This window comes from Bubalus bubalis, chromosome 3 (assembly GCF_019923935.1).
Source record: "Bubalus bubalis isolate 160015118507 breed Murrah chromosome 3, NDDB_SH_1, whole genome shotgun sequence".
In the NCBI taxonomy this organism is placed as follows: domain Eukaryota; kingdom Metazoa; phylum Chordata; class Mammalia; order Artiodactyla; family Bovidae; genus Bubalus; species Bubalus bubalis.
In genome coordinates, this window is record NC_059159.1 from 10785206 (window position 1) to 10807922 (window position 22717).

The following is a 22717-nucleotide window of genomic DNA, read 5'->3' on the forward strand; positions in this document are numbered from 1 at the left end:
CTGCAGCAGGTTCCCTCTTAATCCTCAGATGGATTGGGTCAAGCTTCAGACATACTCTAGACTCCACCAGTTCTTTATGGTTTTTTTTTTTTCTATTGGTATCTGTTAATCAAGGACATTTTAATCTTTTTATTGAAGTATAGTTGATTTACATACAGTGTAGTAATTTCTGCTGTACAGCAAAGTGATTCTGTTATACATATATATATTCTTTTTAAAATATTATTTTCCATTATGGTTTATTATAGGATATTGAATACAGTTTTCCTGTGCTATATATTAGGATTTGTTGTTTATCCATTCTCTCTATAAAAGCTTATATCTGCTGACCCCAACCTCCCACTTCATCTCTCCTCTGACCTCCCCTGCTCGGCAACTACCAGTCTGTTCTCTATGAAGGACAATTTTAAAGTGTGTCTTTTAAATTTTTTGTTTATTTTACTTTTTGGCCATGCCGTGTGGCTTGTGGGAATCTTAGTTCCCCCTGGGGGATTGAACCTGGGCCATGGCATGAAAGCACTGAATCTTAACCACTGGGCCACCAGGGAATTCCCAAGTGTGTCTTTTTATTCAGGATAAGTGATCACATCCCAGGAAATTAGAAAAACAGAAATAAAGATTTAAAATATCACCGTCTTTCTCCTTTTGTGAGGATGACAGCTTGTTAGCTAGCATTCTGGTGTCTTTTTGCCGGTGCATGTCTTACTGAGTGTTCCAATTTCTGTAGTAAAAATTGGACGTCTTGGACTTCCCTGGGGGTCCAGTGGTGAAGACTCCAGGCTTCCGCTGCACGGGGCGCTGCTGAGTCCCTGGTCGGGGAGGCTCTGTGTGCTGCATGGGGCAGCCAAAAAAAACAATAAACAAAAAATGTGGATGTCTTATCATTATTGTCAAATCCTAGATACTTAGAAGGCTTCTGCTTCCTAAAGAAGTATAAGAAAATAAGTAACTTTTAAAACTTTGGTTTATTGAAGATAACCTATGTAAAAAATTTATTATGTAAAGTATTATTGTTAGGTAAATTATTTATTATGTCAATTACCATTATTATTATGTAAGAAGTTATCCTTTGTCAGAGCACAATTCAGATCAGCAAATGGACAGAGGCAAGTAACCATTACACACTCAAGGTATCACATATTTCTTGCAACCCCAAATTTAGTGCCTCTTCCCACCTCCAGCCCCTAGCAAACGCTGATCTGCTATTTCTGTAGTTTTGTCATTTCCAGAATCTCATATAAATGGGATCACACGATACACAGCTTTTCTTGTCTGGCTTTTTTTCACTTTGCACAGTGCTTTGAAAGTCTTCCTGGCGTTTCAGGGTCAGCAGTCTGTTCCTTCTCATTGCCAAGTAATATTCCCTCACGTGGATACATCAACATCTGGTTGTTTCCAGTCTGGAGGGTGGCATGACCAGAGCTGCAGTGACGTTGTGTGCAGATCTTGGTGTAGGAATGCAAAGTGGAACAGGCCATTCTGGGAAACACCTCCACAGCACTGAGATTCCCAGTCAGTCCCATCCTCACCAATGCTTAACAGTGCCATCGTTTTCATGTTAGTCGTTAGCAGACGTGTCGCGGTGTTCTGTTGAGATTTTAATTTGATTTCCTTAATGACTAATGATAGTGAGCATTTTGTCATGTGAGTATTTGTCATATCTTCTTTGATGAAATATTTTGCTCATTTTAAAAAATTGAAGTATAGTTGATTACAGTGTTTCAGGTATACACTGAACAGCAAAGTGACTCAGATCTATAATACATATATATATATGTTGTGCTGTTGTGTTATTGTCGTTTAGTCACTAAGTCATATCTGGCTTTTTTGTGTGATGCTATAGATTGTAATCTGCTAGGCTTCTCTGTCCATGGGATTTGCCAGGCAAGAATACTAGACTGGGTTGCCATTTCCTTCTCCAGGGGATCTTCCCAACCCAGGGATTGAACCCATGTCTCCTGCTTGGCAAGTGGATTCTTTACTACTGAGCCACTTGGGAAGCCCACATATACGTATGGAAAAGTACATACACTTTTCCATACATCTTACATTTTATTGTAAGATATTGAATATAGTTCTCTGAGCTGCTGCTGCTGCTGCTAAGTCGCTTCAGTCGTGTCTGACTCTGTGCGACCCCATAGACAGCAGCCCACCAGGCTCCCCCGTCCCTGAGATTCTCCAGGCAACAACACTGGAGTGGGTTGCCATTTCCTCCTCCAAGTTCTCTGAGATAATTTATCTATTTCATATATAGTAGAGTGTATCTGCGGAGAAGGCAATGGCACCCCACTCCAGTACTCTTGCCTGGAAAATCCCATGGATGGAGGAGCCTGGTAGGCTGCAGTCCATGGGGTCGCTAGGAGTTGGATACGACTGAGCGACTTCACTTTCACTTTTCACTTTCATGCCTTGGAGAAGGAAATGGCAACCCACTCCAGTGTTCTTGCCTGGAGAATCCCAGGGATGGGGGAGCCTGGTGGGCTGCCGTCTATGGGGTCGCACAGAGTCGGACACGACTGAAGTGACTTAGCAGCAGAGTGTATCTGTTAATCTCAAATTCCCAATGCATCCCTCCACCCCTTTCCCCCTTGGTAACCTTGAGTTTGTTTTTTGTCTATGAGTCTATTTCTACTTTGTAAATAAGTTCATATGTATCATTTTTTTAGATTACTCATTTAAGTGATACCATGTATTTGTCATTCTCTGACTTACTTCACTTAACATGATAATCTCTAGGTCCATCCATGTTGTTGCAAATGGCATTATTTCATTCTTTTTTTATATCGATGGATGTGAGTTTGAGTGAACTCCGGGAGTTGGTGATGGACAGGGAGGCCTGGCGTGCTGCAATTCATGGGGTCGCAAAGAGTCGGACACAACTGGGCGACGGAACTGAACTGAACTGAATCACTTATATATGCATCATATCTTATTTATCCGTTCACCTGTCAATGGACATGTAGTTGCTTTCATGTATTGGCTATTGTAGATAGTACTGCTATAAACACTGGGGTGTATGTATCTTTTCGAATTAAGAGTTTTCATCTTTTCCAGATATATGCCCAGGAGCAGGATTGCTGGATCACATGGTAACTTTAGTTTCAGTTTTTTAAGGAACATTCATACTGTTCTCTGTAGGGGCTGCACCAATTTACATTCCTACCAACAGTGTAGGAGGGTTCCTTTTTCTTCACACCCTCTCCAGCATTTATCGTTTGTACTTTTTTTAAAGTATTCATTTATTTGGGCAAGTTGGGTCTTGGTTGCATCATGTGGGGTCTTTCCTTGTAGCACACGGGCTCTCTAGTTGTAGCATACAGGTTCCAGGAGCACATGGGCCTGGTAATTTTGGCACAAGGGCTTAGTTTCTCTGTGGCATGTGGGATTTTAGCTCCCCAACCAGGGACTGAACCCACATCTTCTGCATTGCAAGTCAGATTCTTAACCATTGGACCACCAGGGAAGTCCCAGTTATTCATAGTTTTTTATTATGACCATTCTGACTGGTGGGCTTCCCTCATAGCTCAGTTGGTAAAGAATCCACCTGCAATGCAGGAGACCCTGGTTCAATTCCTGGGTTGGGAAGATCCTCTGGAGAAGGGATAAGGAATAGGCTACCCACTCCAGTATACTTGGGCTTCCCTTGTGGCTCAGCTGGTAAAGAATCCACCTGCAATGCAGGAGATCTGGGTTTGATCCCTGGGTTGGGAAAATCCCCTGGAGAAGGGAAAGGCTACCCACTCCAGTATTCTGGCCTGGAGAATTCCATGGACTGTATAGTCCATGGGGTCGCAAAGAGTCAGACACGACTGAGCGACTTTCACTTTCACTTTGATTATGACCATTCTGACGGGTGTGTGGTGATATCCATTGTAGTTTTGATTTGCATTTCTCTAATTATTAGCCATATTGAGCATCTTTGGCTAACTGTATACCTTCTTTGGAGAAATGTATGTTTAGATTTTCTGCCTATTTTTTAATTGGGTTGTTTGTTTTTTTGATATTGAGCTATTTGAACTGTTTGTATATATTGGAAGTTAATCTTTTGTCGGTTGTATCATTTGCAAATATTTCCTCCCAGTCTGTATGTCGTCTTTTGTTTATGGTTTCCTTCACTGTGAAAAATGTGGACGTTTCAGTCCCATTTGTTTATTTTTAAATTTTATTTTAATTCAGTCCCATTTGTTAATTTTTTATTTGATTTTATGTTTTAACTGTGCTGGGTCTTTACTGATGTGCGTGTGCTTTCTGGTTGTGGAGAGTCGGGACTGCTCTCTAACCGCAGTGTGTGGGCTTCTCGTTGCAATGGCTTCTCTTATTGTGGAGCGCAGGCTGTAGGCATGCAGGCTTCTAGTTGCAGCTGGTGGGCTCCATAGCACAGGCTCAGTAGTCGTGGGGCACAGACCTAGTAGTCCCGTGGCACGTGGGACCTTCCCCGGCCAGAGATCAAACTGGTGTCCCCTGCATTGCAAGGCGGATTCTCAACCACTGGACCACCAGGGAAGTCCCCATTTGCTTATTTTTGCTTTTGTTTCCATTATTCTACGAGATGGATCAAAAAATATTACTTCAGTTTATGTTAAAGAGTGCTCAGCCTATATTTTCCTCTAGGAGTTTTACAGTATCTGGCCTTATATTTAAGTCTTTAATTCATTTTGAGTTTATTTTTGTATATGGTGTTAGAGAATGTTCTAATTTCATTCTTTTACAAGTAGCTGTCTGGTTTTCCCAGCACTTGTTATTGAAGAGACTGTCTGTTCTCCGTTGTATATTCTTGTCTCCTTTGTTTAGATTAATTAACTGTGTGTGTGGGTTTATTTCCGGACTCTATTCTGTTCCATTGATCTATGTGTCTGTTTTGTGTGTGTGTTTGGGCCAGTACCATACTGTTTTGATCACTGTAGCTTCATAGTATAGTCTGAAGTCAGGGAGTGTGATTTCTCCAGCTTGTTCTTCTTTCTCAAGATTGCTTTGGCTATTCAGAATATTTTGTGTTTTCATATAAATTTTAAAAGTTATTGTTCCAGTTCTGTGAAAAATGCCACAGGTGATTTGTTAGGGATTACATTGAATCTGTAGATTGCCTTGAGTAGTATGGCCATGCTAACAATATCGATTCTTTCACCCCAAGAACACAGTATATCTTTCTATCTATTTGTATCATCCTCAGTTTCTTTCATCAGCATCTTTTAGTTTTCAGAGTGCAGGCTTTTTTTTTTTTTTCATGTGTAATGATGACAGACTTTATGGTTTTTGGGCTCCAAAATCACTGCAGATGGTGACTGCAGCCATGAAATTAAAAGATGCTTACTCCTTGGAAGAAAAGTTATGACCAACCTAGACAGCATGTTAAAAAGCAGAGATATTACCTTGCCAACAAAGGCCCGTCTAGTCAAGGCTATGGTTTTTCCAGTAGTCATGTATGGATGTGAGAGTTGGACTATAAAGACAGCTGAGCGCTGAAGAATTGATGCTTTTGAACTGTGGCGTTGGAGAAAACTCTTGAGAGTTCCTTGGACTGCAAGGAGATCCAACCAGTCCATCCTAAAGGAAATCAGTCCTGAATATTCATTGGAAGGACTGATGTTGAAGCTGAAACTCCAATACTTTGGCCACCTGATGCAAAGAACTGATTCATTTGAAAAGACCCTGATGCTGGGAAAGATTGAAGGCGGGAGGAGAAGGGGACAACAGAGAATGAGATGGTTTGATGGCATCACCAATGCGATGGACATGAGTTTGAGCAGGCTCCTGTAGTTGGTGATGGACAGGGAGGTCTGTTGTGCTGCAGTCCATGGGGTCACAAAGAGTCGGACACAACTGAGTGACTGAACTGACTGACTAATGATGTTTACTGCTACACTGATGAAATGAGGGAAAACAAAACAAAACAAAACTGGATAGAGCCTAATTGTATCCCAATGAGGTATTTAGAGTTCTATCTGGTCATTGAAAAGAATTAAGGGAAAAAATGTCTGACACACAAAAATTCAAATTCCATTATCCAGGATCTGCAGTTTTACATGGGCATGTCCATGGCCAGTATACTGAGGGAATTTGAAGAGACAGCCACCTGTGTTCTTCCCAGCCACACCATTTACTCAAATGCCCTGAGCGTCATGTTCAAGAGTGCTAAACTGAGATAACAGCATTTTCTTTCCAAGATTATGATCACGACTAAAGGAGATGGGATGGCAGTGACCACTCCTCACCACCAAGCACAAGCCAACAGTTTCCTGTCCTTCCTCCTCCTATCATCACAATATTAGAAGAGTTTTAGACTTGGGCTTGAGAAGGGTAATAGTTCCAACACATTAGACAATAGTAGTCAAGATTCAACCACTGTTGGGATTTCCCTGGTGGTTCAGTGGTTAGGAGTCCATGCTTCCACTGCTGGAGGCTGGGTTTGATCTCTTGTTGGGGAATTAAGATCCTACATGTTATGTAGTGTGGCTAAAAAAATAAATAATATTTGGAAGTCATGCAAAAAATTTTTTAAATATTCAACTAATACTAATAGAATTGGTTTCCTAATTTCTTTCTCTTAACTTTATGAGCTTCCTCCCAGTAGGGTACCACCATACACATTGGTGTTCTGATGTCTTGGCTTTGCTCTTTCAATTTTGGCAGTGAATGCCAGCATCAAGTCAAGTCCATGGATGTTGAGCTTGAAGCCTATAAGAAATCCATCATGAAGGAGGAAGAAAAGAATGAGAAGCTGGCCAGCATCCTGAACCGGGCAGAGACAGAAGCCAACCTGATGCAGAAACTGACCTCACAGTGCCTGACTAAGGAGGAGGCCCTGCAGAATGAGTTTAACACTTACAGGCTCACCCTGCTGGACACAGAGGATGCACTGGGCAAGGCCCATGTGGTACGGTCATGTCCCCCACCAGCAGGGCAAGCCTCCCCACTCTACTTCATAGTATCCACCCTCTGACTCTTTCTTTCTAGGAATACACGGCAACTGTGGGAGAATTGCAGACTCTCCACCAGGCCATCCAGCATGAGCAGGAGCTGAGGAGGAAGATGGATGCCTCCATCATGGAGAAGCTGCAGGAGCACATGACCTCCAACAAGATGACCAAATACTTCCACCAGCTCATCCTGAAGCTCCAGAAGGAAAAGACCAACCTGGTACGCCAGCTGCACACACCTGGGCCACAACGGGTGGATGCTTTCATGGTGCTCAAGCATCGGGGCAGCTCTAGTGGGAACAGACCACACGTGGTGGAAGGGCATGGAGCATGTCCATTCACCTTTCATTTTTGTCTAGTTGTAAAAGTAATGCATTTTTATTGTGGAAAACCTGGAAATATAAAAAGGCATTAGAAGAAAATAAGACAGCTGCAATCCCACCTTCCACAGATAATCTCTTCTGAAACTCAGGTGTATTTCCTTCTGGAAATTTTTCTAAACACACATGGTCATACTCATACACACAAAGACACACAGAAACACACATTCACATACACATTCCCACATGCACACATGAGCAGAAACAAGCACACAGATTCACACACACACATACACATTTGTTTAACATGTTCACATACATGAACAGACATGTGAAGATACATATGCACACACAACCTGAGAGGACATAGGACTCTTACTATATATCAGTCTTTAAACCACTCTAATCCATTTTCATTAATTTTACTGAAACACAACACAGAGCGAAAAGTGCACAAACAAGTGTAGGAGCCCATTAATTTTTCACTGTGTGTATCGTGTTTTATTTTACATTATTGGTCATATTTAACATAACATTTTCCATAAATATTATTAGAAAAAGTGCATGTTGGCTTATGCATCACATTTTATCCTTCAAATATACATGTTTTCTTTAATAATTCTCTCTTTGGACACTTAAAGTTGTTTTAAACTTTAGAAATAACTTAGCACTGAACATACTTGTTCACACATCTTTGTCCATATGTCTGAGGATAAATTGCTGCAGCAGAGACCCTGGTCAAATTGGTAGGAGCATTGAAAATGAATCATGGAGTAGCCCGACCCTCTGTTTTCCCACGATGTGCCTGAAGGTCCTGAGTGAGTGTGACTAGCCCTCCTGGACTGAGGACCCAACCCCTATCCCTGGAAAGAGCTCTCTTTTGCTCCCCCAGGGGTCTTGCCTTTCTCTGAGCAGGGGTCCCTATGTCCTGAAAAAAGCAATTTGCTACTTAGGTTTTTTCTTCTTTGGTTCTTCCTGTGTGACCCCCTGCCTTAGGGTGCTGTCTACCTGGGCTGGCTAGAACTCTGAGGAACCTCATGCCTCCCAGATACCTGGGAGGAGACCAGCTGGCTCCTGGCTTGCTTGTGCCAAGGAACTGAGGAGAGGGGGCTGGAGCCAAGACTGGCATGCCTGGGTCTCCTTGAGATGTCCTGGTTGATGCTAGTCGAGTCCTACCAGTTCTTATTCCAGGAATTGGGGGCAAGACTACCTGCTGGGAGCAAAACAGTGGGGCCCAAGTGTGCACTGGAAAAGTTATGCAGTGTGGTGAGTGTGAAATAAACTTGCCCAGCCCTGATGCAATATCACAGAGGCTGATCCCCATGCTCCCAGGTGTCCCCCTTTCCCAGTCACCCATGTGGACAACACATGTGCTACCACCCATATCCACAGGAGGGCAGTAAAGTCCTGGATCAGCATTTGTTGGAACACTTGGTGGGTGATAGGTGTACTACTACCTATGTCCACAGGAGGGCGGTAAAGAGATTTGGACCAGCATTTATTGCGAAAATTCATGGACAGCAGGTCTACTGCCACCCATGTCCACGGGAGGGCAGTAAAGGGTCCTGGGCCAGCATGTGTTGGAGCACTTGGTGGGCAGTAGGTGTACTACCATCCATGTCCACAGGAGGGCAGTAAAGAGTCCCAGGCCAGCATGTGTTGGTGCACTTGGTGGGATACAGGTGTACTACCACCCATGTCCACATGAGGGCAGTAAAGAGTCCTGGGCTAGCGTTTATAGCAAAAATTCGTGGGGTAGGAGTAGTACCACCCATGTCCACAGGAGGGCGGTAAAGAGACTTGGACCAACATTTATTGCAAAAATTCATGGTTAGCAGGTGTACTGCCACCCATGTCCACAGGAGGGCGGTAAGGAGATTTGGACCAGCATTTATTGCAAAAATTCATGGCCAGCTGGTGTACTGCCACCCATGTCCACAGGGGGGCAATAAAGAGTTCTGGACCAGCATTTATTGCAAAAATTCGTGGGCAGAAGGTGCACTACCACCCATGTTCACAGAAGAGCAATAAAGTCCTGGGCTAGCGTTTGTTGGACCTGTTGGTGGGTGGCAGGTGTACTACCACTTGTGTCCACACGAGGGCAGTAAAGTCCTGGGCCAACATTTGTTGGACCAGTTGGTGGGTGGCAGGTGTACTACCACCCATGTCCATAGGAAGGCAGTAAAGAGTCCTGGGCCAGCATTTGTTGGAACACTTGGTGGGTGGCAGATGTACTACCATTTGTGTCCACACGAGGGCAGTAAAGTCCTGGGCCAACATTTGTTGGACCAGTTGGTGGGTCGCAGGTGTACTACCACCCATGTCCACAGGATGGCAGTAAAGAGTCCTGAACCCAGCATTTGTTGGAGCGCTTTATGGGCAGTAGGTGTACTACTATCCGTGTCCACATGAGGGCAATAAAGAGTCCTGGGCCAGCATTTATTGCAACAATCAGATCAGATCAGTCGCTCAGTCGTGTCCGACTCTCTGCGACCCCATGAATCGCAGCACGCCAGGCCTCCCTGTCCATCATCAACTCCTGGAATTCACTCAGACTCACGTCCATCGAGTCAGTGATGCCATCCAGCCATCTCATCCTCTGTCGTCCCCTTCTCCTCCTGCCCCCAATCCCTCCCAGCATCACAGTCTTTTCCAATGAGTCAACTCTTCGCATCAGGTGGCCAAAGTACTGGAGCTTCAGCATCATTCCCTCCAAAGAAATCCCAGGGCTGATCTCCTTTAGGATGGACTGGTCGGATCTCCTTGCAGTCCAAGGGACTCTCAAGAGTCTTCTCCAACACCACAGTTCAAAAGCATCAATTCTTCGGCACTCAGCCTTCTTCACAGTCCAACTCCCGCATCCATACATGACCACAGGAAAAACCATAGCCTTGACTAGATGAACCTTTGTTGGCAAAGTAATGTCTCTGCTTTTGAATATGCTATCTAGGTTGGTCATAACTTTCCTTCCAAGGAGTAAGCGTCTTTTAATTTCATGGCTGCAGTCACCATCTGTAGTGATTTTGGAGCCCAGAAAAATAAAGTCTGACACTGTTCCCACTGTTTCCCCATCTATTTCCCATGAAGTGGTGGGACTGGATGCCATGATCTTTGTTTTCTGAATGTTGAGCTTTAAGCCAACTTTTTCACTCTCCACTTTCACTTTCATCAAGAAGCTTTTGAGTGCCTCTTTCACTTTCTGCCATAAGGGTGCTGTCATCTGCATATCTGAGGTTATTGAGATTTCTCCCGGCAATCTTGATTCCAGCTTGCACTTCTTCCAGCCCAGAGTTTCTCATGATGTACTCTGCATAGAAGTTAAATAAACAGGGTGACAATATACAGCCTTGACGTACTCCTTTTCCTATTTGGAACCAGTCTGTTGTTCCATGTCCAGTTCTAACTGTTGCTTCCTGACCTGCATACAGATTTCTCAAGAGGCAGATCAGGTGGTCTGGTATTCCCATCTCTTTCAGAATTTTCCACAGTTTATTGTGATCCACCCAGTCAAAGGCTTTGGCATAGTCAATAAAGCAGAAATAGATGTTTTTCTGGAACTCTCTTGCTTTTTCCATGATCCAGAGGATGTTGGCAATTTGATCTCTGGTTCCTCTGCCTTTTCTAAAACCAGCTTGAACATCAGGAAGTTCACGGTTCACATATTGCTGAAGCCTGGCTTGGAGAATTTTGAGCATTACTTTACTAGCGTGTGAGATGAGTGCAATTGTGCGGTAGTTTGAGCATTCTTTGGCATTGCCTTTCTTTGGGATCAGAATGAAAACTGACCTTTTCCAGTCCTGTGGCCACTGCTGAGTTTTCCAAATTTGCTGGCATATTGAGTGCAGCACTTTCACAGCATCATCTTTCAGGATTTGAAATAGCTCCACAGGAATTCCATCACCTCCACTAGCTTTGTTCATAGTGATGCTTTCTAAGGCCCACTTGACTTCACATTCCAGGATGTCTGGCTCTAGGTCAGTGATCACACCATCGTGATTATCTGGGTCGTGAAGATCTTTTTTGTACAGTTCTTCTGTGTATTCTTGCCAGCTCTTCTTAATATCTTCTGCTTCTGTTAGGTCCATACCATTTCTGTCCTTTATCGAGCTCATCTTTGCATGAAATATTCCTTTGGTATCTCATAGCCAACAGCAAATCCAGCTCTTGAAAGGAGGCACTTCTCCCACTGCTCAGTACCCCTGTGGTCTGGTGGCAGACAGGGGATATCTGGGACAGGGAGCAGAAGTTGTAGAGGGACAGAATCATCCAGAGCTGTGTTCAGAGGGATTGCAGGCTTGGGTGAACCATGGGGTCTACACAGTTAATAAAGGAGCAGTACCAATGTCCCAGGAGGAGGCCAGGGTGGTCTCAACATGGGGGACAAACAGCCTGAGGAGGCTAAGGGGAGGTCAGGGTGCTCTGGTTGGCCTGTTTGGTGGCTGAAAGGAGACTTAGGAACTGAAGCCCTTCCAGTATGGCAGAGTCCCTGTGAAGACCTGGCAACCTTGGATAATTTTGACAAAGAAAGGGATGGGTGGATAACCAGAGCTCAGAGGAGCCAAAGGGGCCAAGGTGTTACATAGGAAGCTGGGTGCCTTGAGATGCTGGCAAGGTCTGACTTTAAACCTAGGGATGTCCTGGAAAGCCACACATGATAGTTGGTCAGAGACTGGGTGTTTGACAAAGCCAGCTGGGGTCACGTGGGGGAAGAGGAAAGATGACTGGAGCATGGGCAGGAGTTGGTGGGAGCCACAGGCTGAAAGAGAGTTGAGAATTTGCAGGGGCAGGAGCCGTTGGGCAGCCAACAGTGAGAGGCTGGCTGGCAAGGTCAAGGCATAGCCACAGTCCAGGGAAAAGGGCCCTGATACCAAAGTGAGCCTGAGCTGCCTCCCTCCCTAATTCTCACAAGTGTCCTTACAATCAACTCTCCACTGTAGGAAAGAATGGAGCAAATCTGTCTTCTGAAACCTGCAGAGGAGGCAGGGTGGGCTGGCTCAGCCTTCAGGACAGAGGGCAGGTCCAAGGAGCCCTGGGCAGCTCTGCCCTTGGCTGAAGCTCCCAACCCCAGAACCATGGTTGGCAAGAGTTCCAGGATCACAAGCCTCTGGCCAGGTGGTAAATGACACCCCACAGTACAATCTTTTCTCTCCATGACCGTGTCCAATTTTTTAGTGAAATGTAAAGGACATTTGTCCCATAAAATAGAAGTTAGAAGTTGGCGTTTGTCACAGCATTATTTCGAGTAGAAATGTTGATAACAGATGACAAGCTCAAAGAGGGCAGGCATGTTGGTTTTCTTCACCAAAAGCACATGAGCTGTCCAGAGCAGGGCCCCTGTGCTTGTTGTGGAACAGATGACATTCCCAGGGACAGCTGTGACTTGCTTCCCAACCTCTGTTACAAATATGACTATTATACAACCATTAAAAATGACATGACATGATGTGTCAAATTGAAACGTGGCTTACAAAGCTGTATGTACCGTGTGACCCTGTTTTTGTTTGGGCAGGGAGGAAGAGGGTTTATATACAAAGTCAAGAAGGCAGAACAGATTCTAAATAGTGATGCTGGCTAGCTGTGTGGCAGATTTACGGGCGATCATCTGTATTTTTACATTTCCCCATTGCGTGTATTTTACTGTTTGATAAGAAGAGATAATAATATCAGCTTTCTTTTTTTGTGAGGAATCATTAGGGTTCAAACAAGTAAGTCCTATGACAAGTCATAAGGTGGAGAAAAAAAACCAACATCCTCCTCTGTTTTAGAATTTCTCCAGATGAATACCCAGATCAAGGAAAACAAGAAGCCAACCAGCTCATGCGGAGCCTCTCAGAAAGAGAGAAAAAGTTCAGACTTGTTTCCTTCTGCTAATTCAGGAGACACATCTTTCCACAATTGACGGTGACATTGCTCAGGCCACCCTGGACGTCACGACCACCAACTGCAGGCTGGACGTGCATCAGAAGACACTGGCTGAGCTGGATAAGGAAGTGAAAAAAGTCAACGACCTCATCACCAACAGTGAAAATGAAATTTCCAGGCGCACGATCCTGATTGAAAGAAAGCAAGGCCTCATCAACTTTTTCAACAAGCAGCTGGAGCAGATGGTTTCTGAACTTGGGGTAGGACCCCAGGACCAGGAGAGGCCACTTGGGTTGATATCTGTGCCTGGCCATTTCCGAAACTGCTTATGTTCAGGGATGGACTCATGTAGGACACAGGCGTTCCCACCCGACCCCTCTTATAGGTGAAATGCACATGTCTGTGTAGAATGCTGACTCAGGGGCTGTCTGCAGACCTCTGTGGGGCCACATAGTCAATATTTCAGGTATTATGGACCATACGGTCTCTGTTGCAACCCCTCACCCTAGCAGTTATGAGGAGCCAGAGGCAGTAGGTAAACAGACAAGTGTGTCCATGTGTGATGAAACCTTACTTATGGGCCCTGAAGTCTGGGTTCCATATAACTTCCACCTGGCATGAAACTGTCTTCTTTTGATATTTTGTGTGTCCCGTGGACTATGTGAAGGCAGGCAGCAGGCAGGATCTTACTCACCGCTGCTCTTAGTGGTCTGATGGGTTTGAGGCTTGAAGTTCTACAGGTTATCCAGTGTCCCTGACCTGAGGACTCCACAACAGTCTCAAATCCCAGAGCAGCAGGGGCAGTTGGTGGGGATGCTCTTAGGTAGACCCCCAACCAGAGCATGGTCTCAGAGCTGTAACTTGAATGGATTCCAAGGGAGTAAAGACCCTAACCTATGACAGTCTGTTGTGAAAAGACAATTTGCAAAGCCCTTTTGGGTAACAGAGGTCCCACAAGACTGGGGCATGGTGGGGCCAGGCCAGTGGAGGAAGGGAAGCTGGTGGCAGACCGGCAGATCACCAGAACAGAATCTCCCACAGCAGGTCAGGCCATATGGCCTGGGACCACAGAAGAGGGGGCACAATGACAGGGTTCCTAGGCCCTCTGAGAACAGATCCCCCTACTCAGCATACAGATGCATGATCTCAGGTGTCCCCGCCCTCTGCAGCCCACCCTGACTTTAGGGACTCAGTCTGCTTTCTGGTGAACATCACTTTCAGGGGGAAGAAGTGGGGCCCCTGGAGCTGGAGATCAAGAGGTTGACCAAGCTGATCGAGGAAAACAACACCAACGTGACACAGGCCCAGGTGACCTGGCTGCGGCTGCAGCAGGAGATGGTGAAGGTCACGCAGGAGCGTGAGGAGCACCTGGTCTCCCTGGACATGTCCAAGAAGGAGATCCACATCCTGGAGCAGAAGAAAATACGGATAGAAAGTGAGCTCCCCTGCCCAGCCCCTCCACAGCTGCTGAGGCTTTCTGGTGCCATCTGGTCCCACCGGGTCAGCCGGGCCGGGCAGCCCCACAGGAAGTGCTGCCGGGTGTCCGGGGCCCACTCTGCCTGGACACATCGTGCCTGTTTCTTCCCAGAGGTCCTGCCGCCTTCTTGTCCGGCCCTCTGGGCTCCCAAACCTGCTTGTGCGAGATCGGGGTCGTTGCTTTCCACCCCCTGCCCCGGAGCATGCTGGCCTTTCCTGGGGACTCGGTGTCTGAGCGGCAACCACGTCCCCTTCTGCCTCCGCTGTCTGGGTGGGGATGCCCGAAGGTCAGCAGGGAAGGAGGGCGCAGTGTGCACAGACCCCCGATCACAACCCTCGGGGGCCACTCCCCACCCCCGGCCACCCTCCCCACAGACAAGATCAACCAGGAGAAGAAGGAGCAGAAGCAGATCGAGCGGCACATGAAGGTCCTGGACAACGATCTGAAGAAGCTCAACTTGCTGATGAACCAGAACCGGTGCAGCTCCGAGGAGCTACAGCAGGACAACCTGGCCACGGAGGGCGAGTTCGTGCGCTCGCTCAAGGTGCGCCGGGCTTAGAGTGGATGGGCGGGGCAAGCAGGTGCGCGCAGCCCTCGGCCCCGCCCACCGCCCCTCTCTCCTCCCCACGCAGGCCTCAGAGCGGGAGACCATCGAGATGCAGGAGAAGCTAAACCAGCTGAGCGAGGAGAAGGCAGCCGTGCTCAACAGCCTGGTGGAGGCGGAGTGAGTGCCCAGGCGCCGGTCCGGAGGGTCGCTGCCCACGGTTCACGGAAACCAGTTGGTGCACGGGGAGGGGGCGGGGGAGGCGCGGCCCTGAACCTCAGCCGGATCCCTGGGAACAGCGGAATTCTGTGCCTCCGGGCAACCCTTCTGCAAAGCCATGATGGTGATCATTGGAAGTGGAGTGGCTTCCTTCAGCACAGACTTTTAAAAAACTGTATGATCTTTCTGGTGCCTGATTATAAGAGTAATCCAGACCCAACGGTAAGCATTGTAAACCACGGCAATGAGTGCAGAGTAGAAAGGAGAATCACACTTAATCCAGCCCTCTTCCTTTACCATTTTATCTGTGGGTTTCTTTCATTTTTTTTTTTTTTTAAACCATAGTGCGATTTTCTCAGTCTGCCTTTGAAGCAGCCTTTGTTATATTTTTCTGTGGATGTCTTCCCCCTCGGGGTGCACGGGTCTGCGTTCCGAGCTGGGAGGACCCCTGAGCTGCACTGTGCGCGCCCTAATTGGCGTCATGTGCTCTCCAAGGCGCTGAGCGGCAAAGGGACCATCCGTTCCCTGCGTTTTGACAGAGTCGACACATAACACTACCTGGAACTTTTCCAGGGGATCTTAGTGCCTCCAGGCTGCTACAACTCAACACCGCAGGCTGGGGCTTTATAAACAACAGGAATTTGTTGCTCATAGTTCTTGAGGCTGGAAGTCTGAGATCAGGGTACTTGTGAGGTCAGGTGAGGGCTCTTTTCTGGGTTGCAGACTTCTCACTGTGTCCTCACAGGGTGGCAAGAGAAGGGAAGCTCTCTGGGGTCTCTTTTATGAGCGCACTAATCCCATTCATGGGGGCTCCACCGTCATGACCTCATCACCCCCGCACCACCACCGAAGACCGGGCATGAGGATTCCAACATGTTGATTTGCAGGGTGGGGACACAAACATTCAGACAACAGGGGTGGGGGGCATATGTCTTTGCTACCATTTTAATAGTTTTCAGGCTCTTGGTCTATTTAGGCTTTTGACTTCTCCTTATGTCAACTTTTGTCACTTATACTTGACTTACTCAGCTTCTCCTAAAGCTACATATCTGCTTTCTCCCTCGTCCCCGCTTTCTAGGTGAGGGTGGAGGGCCTTGGGGTTGAGTTTACCTTCTGGTCCCAAAATGGGGGACTTTAGTTTCTATTTAAACCCTTGCCTGGGTGCCTGCAGGCAAGCATGCCACCTGCTCAGCAAGGGCACCCTGTCATCAGGAAGGCAAGGGTCTCCCAGCCCATCACACTGCTCTTTGAGCTCTGAGCCCATTCCAAGCACAGCACGCCCCAAGCACAGTGCACCATGCTCACCGAAGTGTCAGAAAGAAAACCCCTTTGTTCTGCAGCTCTTACACTGCCTCCCCTCCCCTTAAAGACACCAGATCATGCTTTGGGAGAAAAAAATCCAACTGGCAAAAGAGATGCGGGCCTCCGTGGACTCTGAGACAGGCCAGATGGAGATCCGGGCCATGAAGGCAGAGATACACAGGATGAAGGTGGGTGGAAGGAGGGAGGTGGGGGGCCTGGAGCTTGGGGTCCTGGGAAGAAACCACTCTGGCACAGCAGCCTGCACTCCAAGCATGCCAAGGAAACTCGCTGTTCCCCCTGCTGACTTTCTCCACCAGTGCCTGTCCAGTTCTTGTTCTTACTACACCAGAATGGTCACAGGACACACAGCGACCTGCACGGTATTCACAAAGCACTATGTTACCCTCACTCCAAGCAAGCAACGTACTCCAGTATTTCTAAATGCTGACTGTGACCAATCCCCACCCAATCTCATGACCCACTTGTGGATGTATCCCACCGTTGGACCAAAAAGATGCACTCCATAACAGAGTGCAAGGAACACACCCACGTTTCCCCATCAAGTCATGTTTTCTCTCTACTGTCATCTTTAGCTGGATTTCATTACCTTAAAAAAAAAGGCTGGTAATTAAATCACAAGCTGTCACTGAGCCAAAGGTTCAGGAACTTAAGGATACAAATCACAGCAGGTCATAAAAAGAAATATGACATCACTTTTACAATTACATGGTCCATAATAACCCTGCTGGCTGAGTCCAGAGGAATTCTGATCAAATGCATCCACTATGATAAGTTTAATAAACACTCATTTAACTGACTTTTCAAACCACAGAAGCCATGTATGTTGCTGCAGCAGGTCAAACACTGTACCACAAAGCTTACACACACACACACACAGAGATGCACACACATACATAGGTGCACACAGACACACAGACACACACACACACACACACACATGGGGCTGCCAGCCCCTCCCTCCTAGTTGTGTTTCGGTTTTGTTTTCCTTCACCAAAATAGTACATATAACTCAGCAACTTATTCTCTTTTTAGTGATACAGACATGAACTTTCTTTAATAGTTGCAGAATATCCTATGGATACAACATAATTTAACGAAGCCTTCCCATGTTGATGTGAAGATGCTGACTGTCTCCAGTTTGTTGCTGTCTGTCACTACCAGCAACGCTACAATGACATCCTTATGGAAATCAGCATCCATAGTTTTGGGGGTCTCTTTCTGGGCTGTCTTCTGTGTCCACTGATCTAAGAGCCCAAATCCACACCATCTTGATTTTTTTAAAATATTTATTTGACTGCACTGGGTCTTCGCTGCAACACATGGGATCTTTAGTTGCAACATGTGGGATCTACTTCCCTGACCAGGGACTGAACCCAGGCCCTCTGCCTTGGGAGCACAGAGTCTTAGCCACTGGACTGCCAGGGGAGTCCCCCTCTTGTTATTTTAAATCAACTTTGTTGAGGAATTATTTATTTACAGGGCTTCCCTGGTGGTTCAGCAGTAAAGAATCTACCTGCAATGCAGGAGACATGGGTTCAATCACAGGGTCAGGAAGATCCCCTGGAGAAGGGAATGGCAACCCACTCCAGTATTCTTGTGCCAAGAATCCTATGGACAAGCTGCAGTTCATAGGGTTGCAAAAGAGCTGGCCACGACTTAGCGACTAAACAATAAACAAACTTACATGCAGTAATGTGAACTTACTTTAAATGTCCAGTGTACATAATGTGGCCACCACCCCATGGAGACATGGACCATGCCCTCCTCTGCAGAAACTCCCAGACACCCCTCACAGTCCCATTCCCACCACAGCCCAGCCCCCAGCCCCAGGCCCCAGAGACCCTTCAGGCCACCATCTCACGAAACCACGATGCCTTTTTCCTAACAAGGCAATTAACCTCGGTGTGATACAGTTAACCAAACTACGACCTCTAAGCAGAGATCACTGTTGTTTTGGCTAATGTCCTTTTTCTACTCCAGGACCCAACCCTAGGCTGCATGTGGTCCTCACGTGTCCCCATCTACCCCTGTCTCTGTCGGTTTCTCAGTGTCTCCCTGCTGACCTGGTATTCTTGACATGGACTGAAATCATTCTGACCAGTTGACAAAGCCCCCACGTTCCTTTTTTCCCTGGGGCATCACCCTCACGAGTTCCCCGCTGGTTCAGTTGGGTGCGGAGGGAGGTGGCGCGGGCCCCTCTCCTGCCCAGTCCCCTGCCCTGTGCACCCAGGTCAAGCATGGGCAGCTCCTGAAGCAGCAGGAGAAGATGATCCGGGACATGGAGCTGGCCGTCACCCGAAGAGATACCATCTCCACCCGGGCTGAGGGGCAGAGCAAGATGGACAAGAAGCTGTTCACCCGGACAGACTTCCACCACAAGCAGACTGAGCTCCGACGGAAGATCAGGGACATTCACAAGGTAGGGGAGACGGGCCATGGGGAAGGGGCCCCGCCTCGGGCCACCTGTCTACGGGTGGTCAGCTGGGTCATCAGCCCCACTGGCAGGTGTCCGTGCGTGACCAGCCAGGGCCGAATTTCTGAGGCACTTTCTCCAACTTGGGCTTTCACTCAGTCCTTCCAGCCTGCTTCTTGGGGGGTCCCTCCCCACCTCATCCGCCTTACTGCCTCTTCTCCCAGCCTTCATTCCTGGAGCTGCCGTCCCAGCTGCTGTGTCGGGGCTGTTTTATGAGAAAGAGAAGAGACAGTGGGGGCTGGGGGATGGAAGGAGCTCAGCTCCTGAGTCAGATAGGCCACTTTCTTCTGGACTGGGGGACAAAAGTCTGAGCCCCACACCCCACCTGCTGGTTCTGGGTCAAGACAGAGTGGCGGCCAGATACACAGGTGCTTCCTGGGTTTCCCTAACGCCCTGCTCTGATCAGGCCTTTGCTTGGGAGTTTGTTTTGGGTTTAACAGAAGAGCCATGAGACAGGTGCAGCTCAGGACTGGAAGCGGCCCCGTTTCTGCCCCCTCTTCTAACAGAAATGGCGTCAGGGAAGCACAGAGTGTTGGTGAAGAGTGTGAGCCCCTGTGTCACTGATGCCCAGTGGGTGCTGGGGATGGGCTGATGGGAACGTGGAGGGCACCCACTCGAGCCCATGTCCCCATCCACCTGGCCACATTGACCAACCATGCAGTGTGTGCCTGCCCAGGGAGGGGACCAGCTATGGCCCCTGTGCCACCTCCTTTCACCGTCACCAGGCAGGGATCTGAGCTCAGATTTCCCTCGGCCCCCACTGGCCGGCTATGTGGTCTCTGTGGGCGAGAAACCTTCCACCCCCACAGTTCCTCATCTGTCAGTGGAGACAGGGCAGTGACCCCTCCCAGAGAGGCAAGGGTTGTCCGAGACAGAACCTGGCCTTGGAGCCCCACCATGGGTCCTAGCCCTGCTCTTCTACTTGTGGCTCACGCATATTGTCCAACCTCTCTGTACCTTGGCTTACTGATCTGTGAAATGGGTCCTCACCTCGTGGTATCACCCAGAGGACCAGGTGGAGAATGTTGGAATAGTCCTGGTCAGGGGAGTCCCGCATGAGGAAAGAGTAGCTGAAAATGATGGATTTGATCCAACTGCTTATTTGGACGTTTCTGGAGGTGCAGAGGGGCCTTTTCTGGTCCTGGTTTGTGCATTTCTCTGCCATGTTGGCCACTCCTGGACTTTCTTTTATCCACCCCTCTCCACCCCTCCTGGCTCCCCAGGGGCCTCCTCTGCCCAGGTTGGCAACAGAATCCTCCCCCTACTGCCACAGAGGGTCTGGCCATGGCTCCCTCGCTGGCCTCCCCACCTGAGGCACTCTCCTACACCCCAGCTTTGGAATCCTCCCAGATTGTGTGCATAGAGGGTCCTGGGGGGTCCTCCCTGCCTGACTCTTCTCTGTCCACTGAATAACTGGGGGCAGGGTCCCAGGATGCTCCTGTCTCACCACCCCACCCCCACCCCAGGCCACCGAGGAGTGCACCCAAACCATCCTGGAACTGGAAGAATCTCAAAAATCCATGAGTGACTCCCTCCTGGAGAAACAGGAGCAGTTGTCAAGGATGCAGGTTGAGGCCGATGAGCTTGAAGTTGAGCTGGACCGGCTGACGACCCTCAAGCGACAGGTAGGCAAGCCCCAGGGCCACAGGAACCCAGCAGCAAGGCCTGCTCTGGCCCAGCTAAGCCCAGGCTGATCATAGCAATCTACTGCTGTTGTCCACCTCATATTGCTCATGAAGGCTCCACGGGCCAGCACTGTCCTGGGTGCCAGGGGTAGAGTGAACAGAAAAGGTGACAACCCCTGCCCTCCCTGAGGTCACCTTCTGAGGGTGGGAGGACAGATAATCAAACTAATAAGCACAATGACACCTCATTTCTGATGGTGACAGATAACTCTGGAGAAAGAGGAAGCAGAGAAGGGGTGTCGGCTGGGTGGGAGCAGCACTAGGAAGGAGGGTGGTCTGAGACGGCCACACAGGGAAAGTGACACTTGAGTCAAAGTTTGAAGGGGAGGCAAGGGATTGAGCATCCCCAGGTACAGCAGGAGTGGAGGCTGCCCAAGGCCCCAGGCTTGCAAGGCTTGGAGGGGGCAGCACCATGACCATGGGCAGCTCCCTCAGGGATGGGGTGGGGAGGAGTGGCTTGGGATCACTGCAATCATTTGGTTCTCATGATGAGTGTGGAATGTGAGGGCCGAGAGTGACACAGGACCTGTCTTAGGCCATCATAGTTCTTAAGAAGGATGCATGGACCAGGGTAGCCTCAGGCTAGTGAGAAGCCATCAGACTCCGTGTGTCATTTCAAAGCTGCCCCACTGGGATTTTCTGCTGGATTGAATATGGTGTGAGCAGAAGGCAAGGGTCACTCAGGGCTGCAGTGTTTGGGCCCGATCAACTGAGATGGGTGTGGTGGGCACCTGGCAGGTTGGACTGTGGGTGAGGGCGGGTCCATCAGCCCCTTCCCTTGGATCTGCCAAGCTCTCCACTGGCGCATCCTCAAGTCGGAGTTCATGCCAGGCCAGCAGGTGTCCTCTTTTGAACACGCATAGACTGACATGGGGTCTGTTGTCCCTCCCAAGAATCTTTCTGAGCTCGTGGCCCTGCAGACGCGCCTCAAGTACCTGCAGGCCGTGAAGGACGGGCGGTACGTCTTCATGCTCCGCAATAAGCAGTCACTGCTGATGGAGCTCAAGCGTCTGCACGACAGGCTGGTCAGCATCGGCACCATCCTCCACCACGTGAAGGAAGAGTACCCCCAGTTCCAAGAGGCCCTGCTCAAGGTCAGCCAGTCCATCGACAAAAGGCTGGAGTCATCCGGGTCCTAGAGCCCCAATCCCCAGCCCCACAAGGAGGAGGCCAGCCTTGTGTGTCATCAGAACTGGAATCTTCCCACCCTCAGAGAATGACACCATTTAAGAGAGACAGGGTGGCATTGTAGGAATTTTTTGTAAGAAATCCCTGAGTTTGCAGTTCCATTTTGGCGAGTCTTTCACTTGCAAAGGCAGTGTCAGTGAACACAAACCTGCATTCCCACGTTGGGCTAACTTCTCCTAGTAAAACTGGAAATACAGGCCTCTGCTCCTGCCCCCACCTCCAGCATGGGTTAAATCCAGATTCCCAACTTATGGGAGCAAGTCCAGGGGGATGTGAATCCCTGGCTGCATCTGGAGGCCTAAAGCCTGAGGTGAGATCACACAGGTGTGTGAACACAGACCTCCCTTTGTCTACCCACTTCTCCAGAGTCCTCGTCCACCCAGGGCGCCTCCCCCGACACTCTGACTCCCAAGCACCTGGTACCTATGCCTTCCCTGCAGTTTAAAGAGAAAATGTTCTATAAGATAATTTTAAATGTTTCAGCAGGAAAATAAAATTTTTTTTTCTGAATGTGTGAGAAAAAGTGTATTTATTCTAAAATATTTCAGAAACACAAACCCCACAAAGAAGTAGGGAAGCCCTCAATCACACTCTGACACTGCTGTGTGGGGCTTTCTGTGCCTGGTTCCACCTGACAGGGTCACAGGATCCAACTTTTCACTTGAAAATTTTGCTCCTCTTTTATTATTAATTTCTATTGGAGTATAGT

At 48.2% G+C, this 22717-nt stretch overlaps 1 protein-coding gene across 3 annotated transcripts in view; it reads left to right on the forward strand.

Moving 5' to 3' along the window:
* CCDC40 (coiled-coil domain containing 40) overlaps positions 1-22514 on the forward strand; it is a 45039-nt gene extending 22525 nt beyond the window's left edge. For all 3 annotated transcript variants that reach the window (XM_045164763.1, XM_045164765.1, XM_045164764.1), the window contains 10 exons: positions 6631-6874; positions 6955-7137; positions 13114-13359; positions 14321-14534; positions 14951-15120; positions 15209-15300; positions 16709-16829; positions 18893-19081; positions 20602-20760; positions 21714-22514. In XM_045164763.1, coding sequence (XP_045020698.1) covers positions 6631-6874; positions 6955-7137; positions 13114-13359; positions 14321-14534; positions 14951-15120; positions 15209-15300; positions 16709-16829; positions 18893-19081; positions 20602-20760; positions 21714-21959 — 1864 coding nt within the window. In that variant the 3' untranslated portion in view covers positions 21960-22514. The remainder of the gene's footprint in view (positions 1-6630; positions 6875-6954; positions 7138-13113; positions 13360-14320; positions 14535-14950; positions 15121-15208; positions 15301-16708; positions 16830-18892; positions 19082-20601; positions 20761-21713) is intronic.
* The last annotated feature ends 203 nt before the right edge of the window (positions 22515-22717 follow it).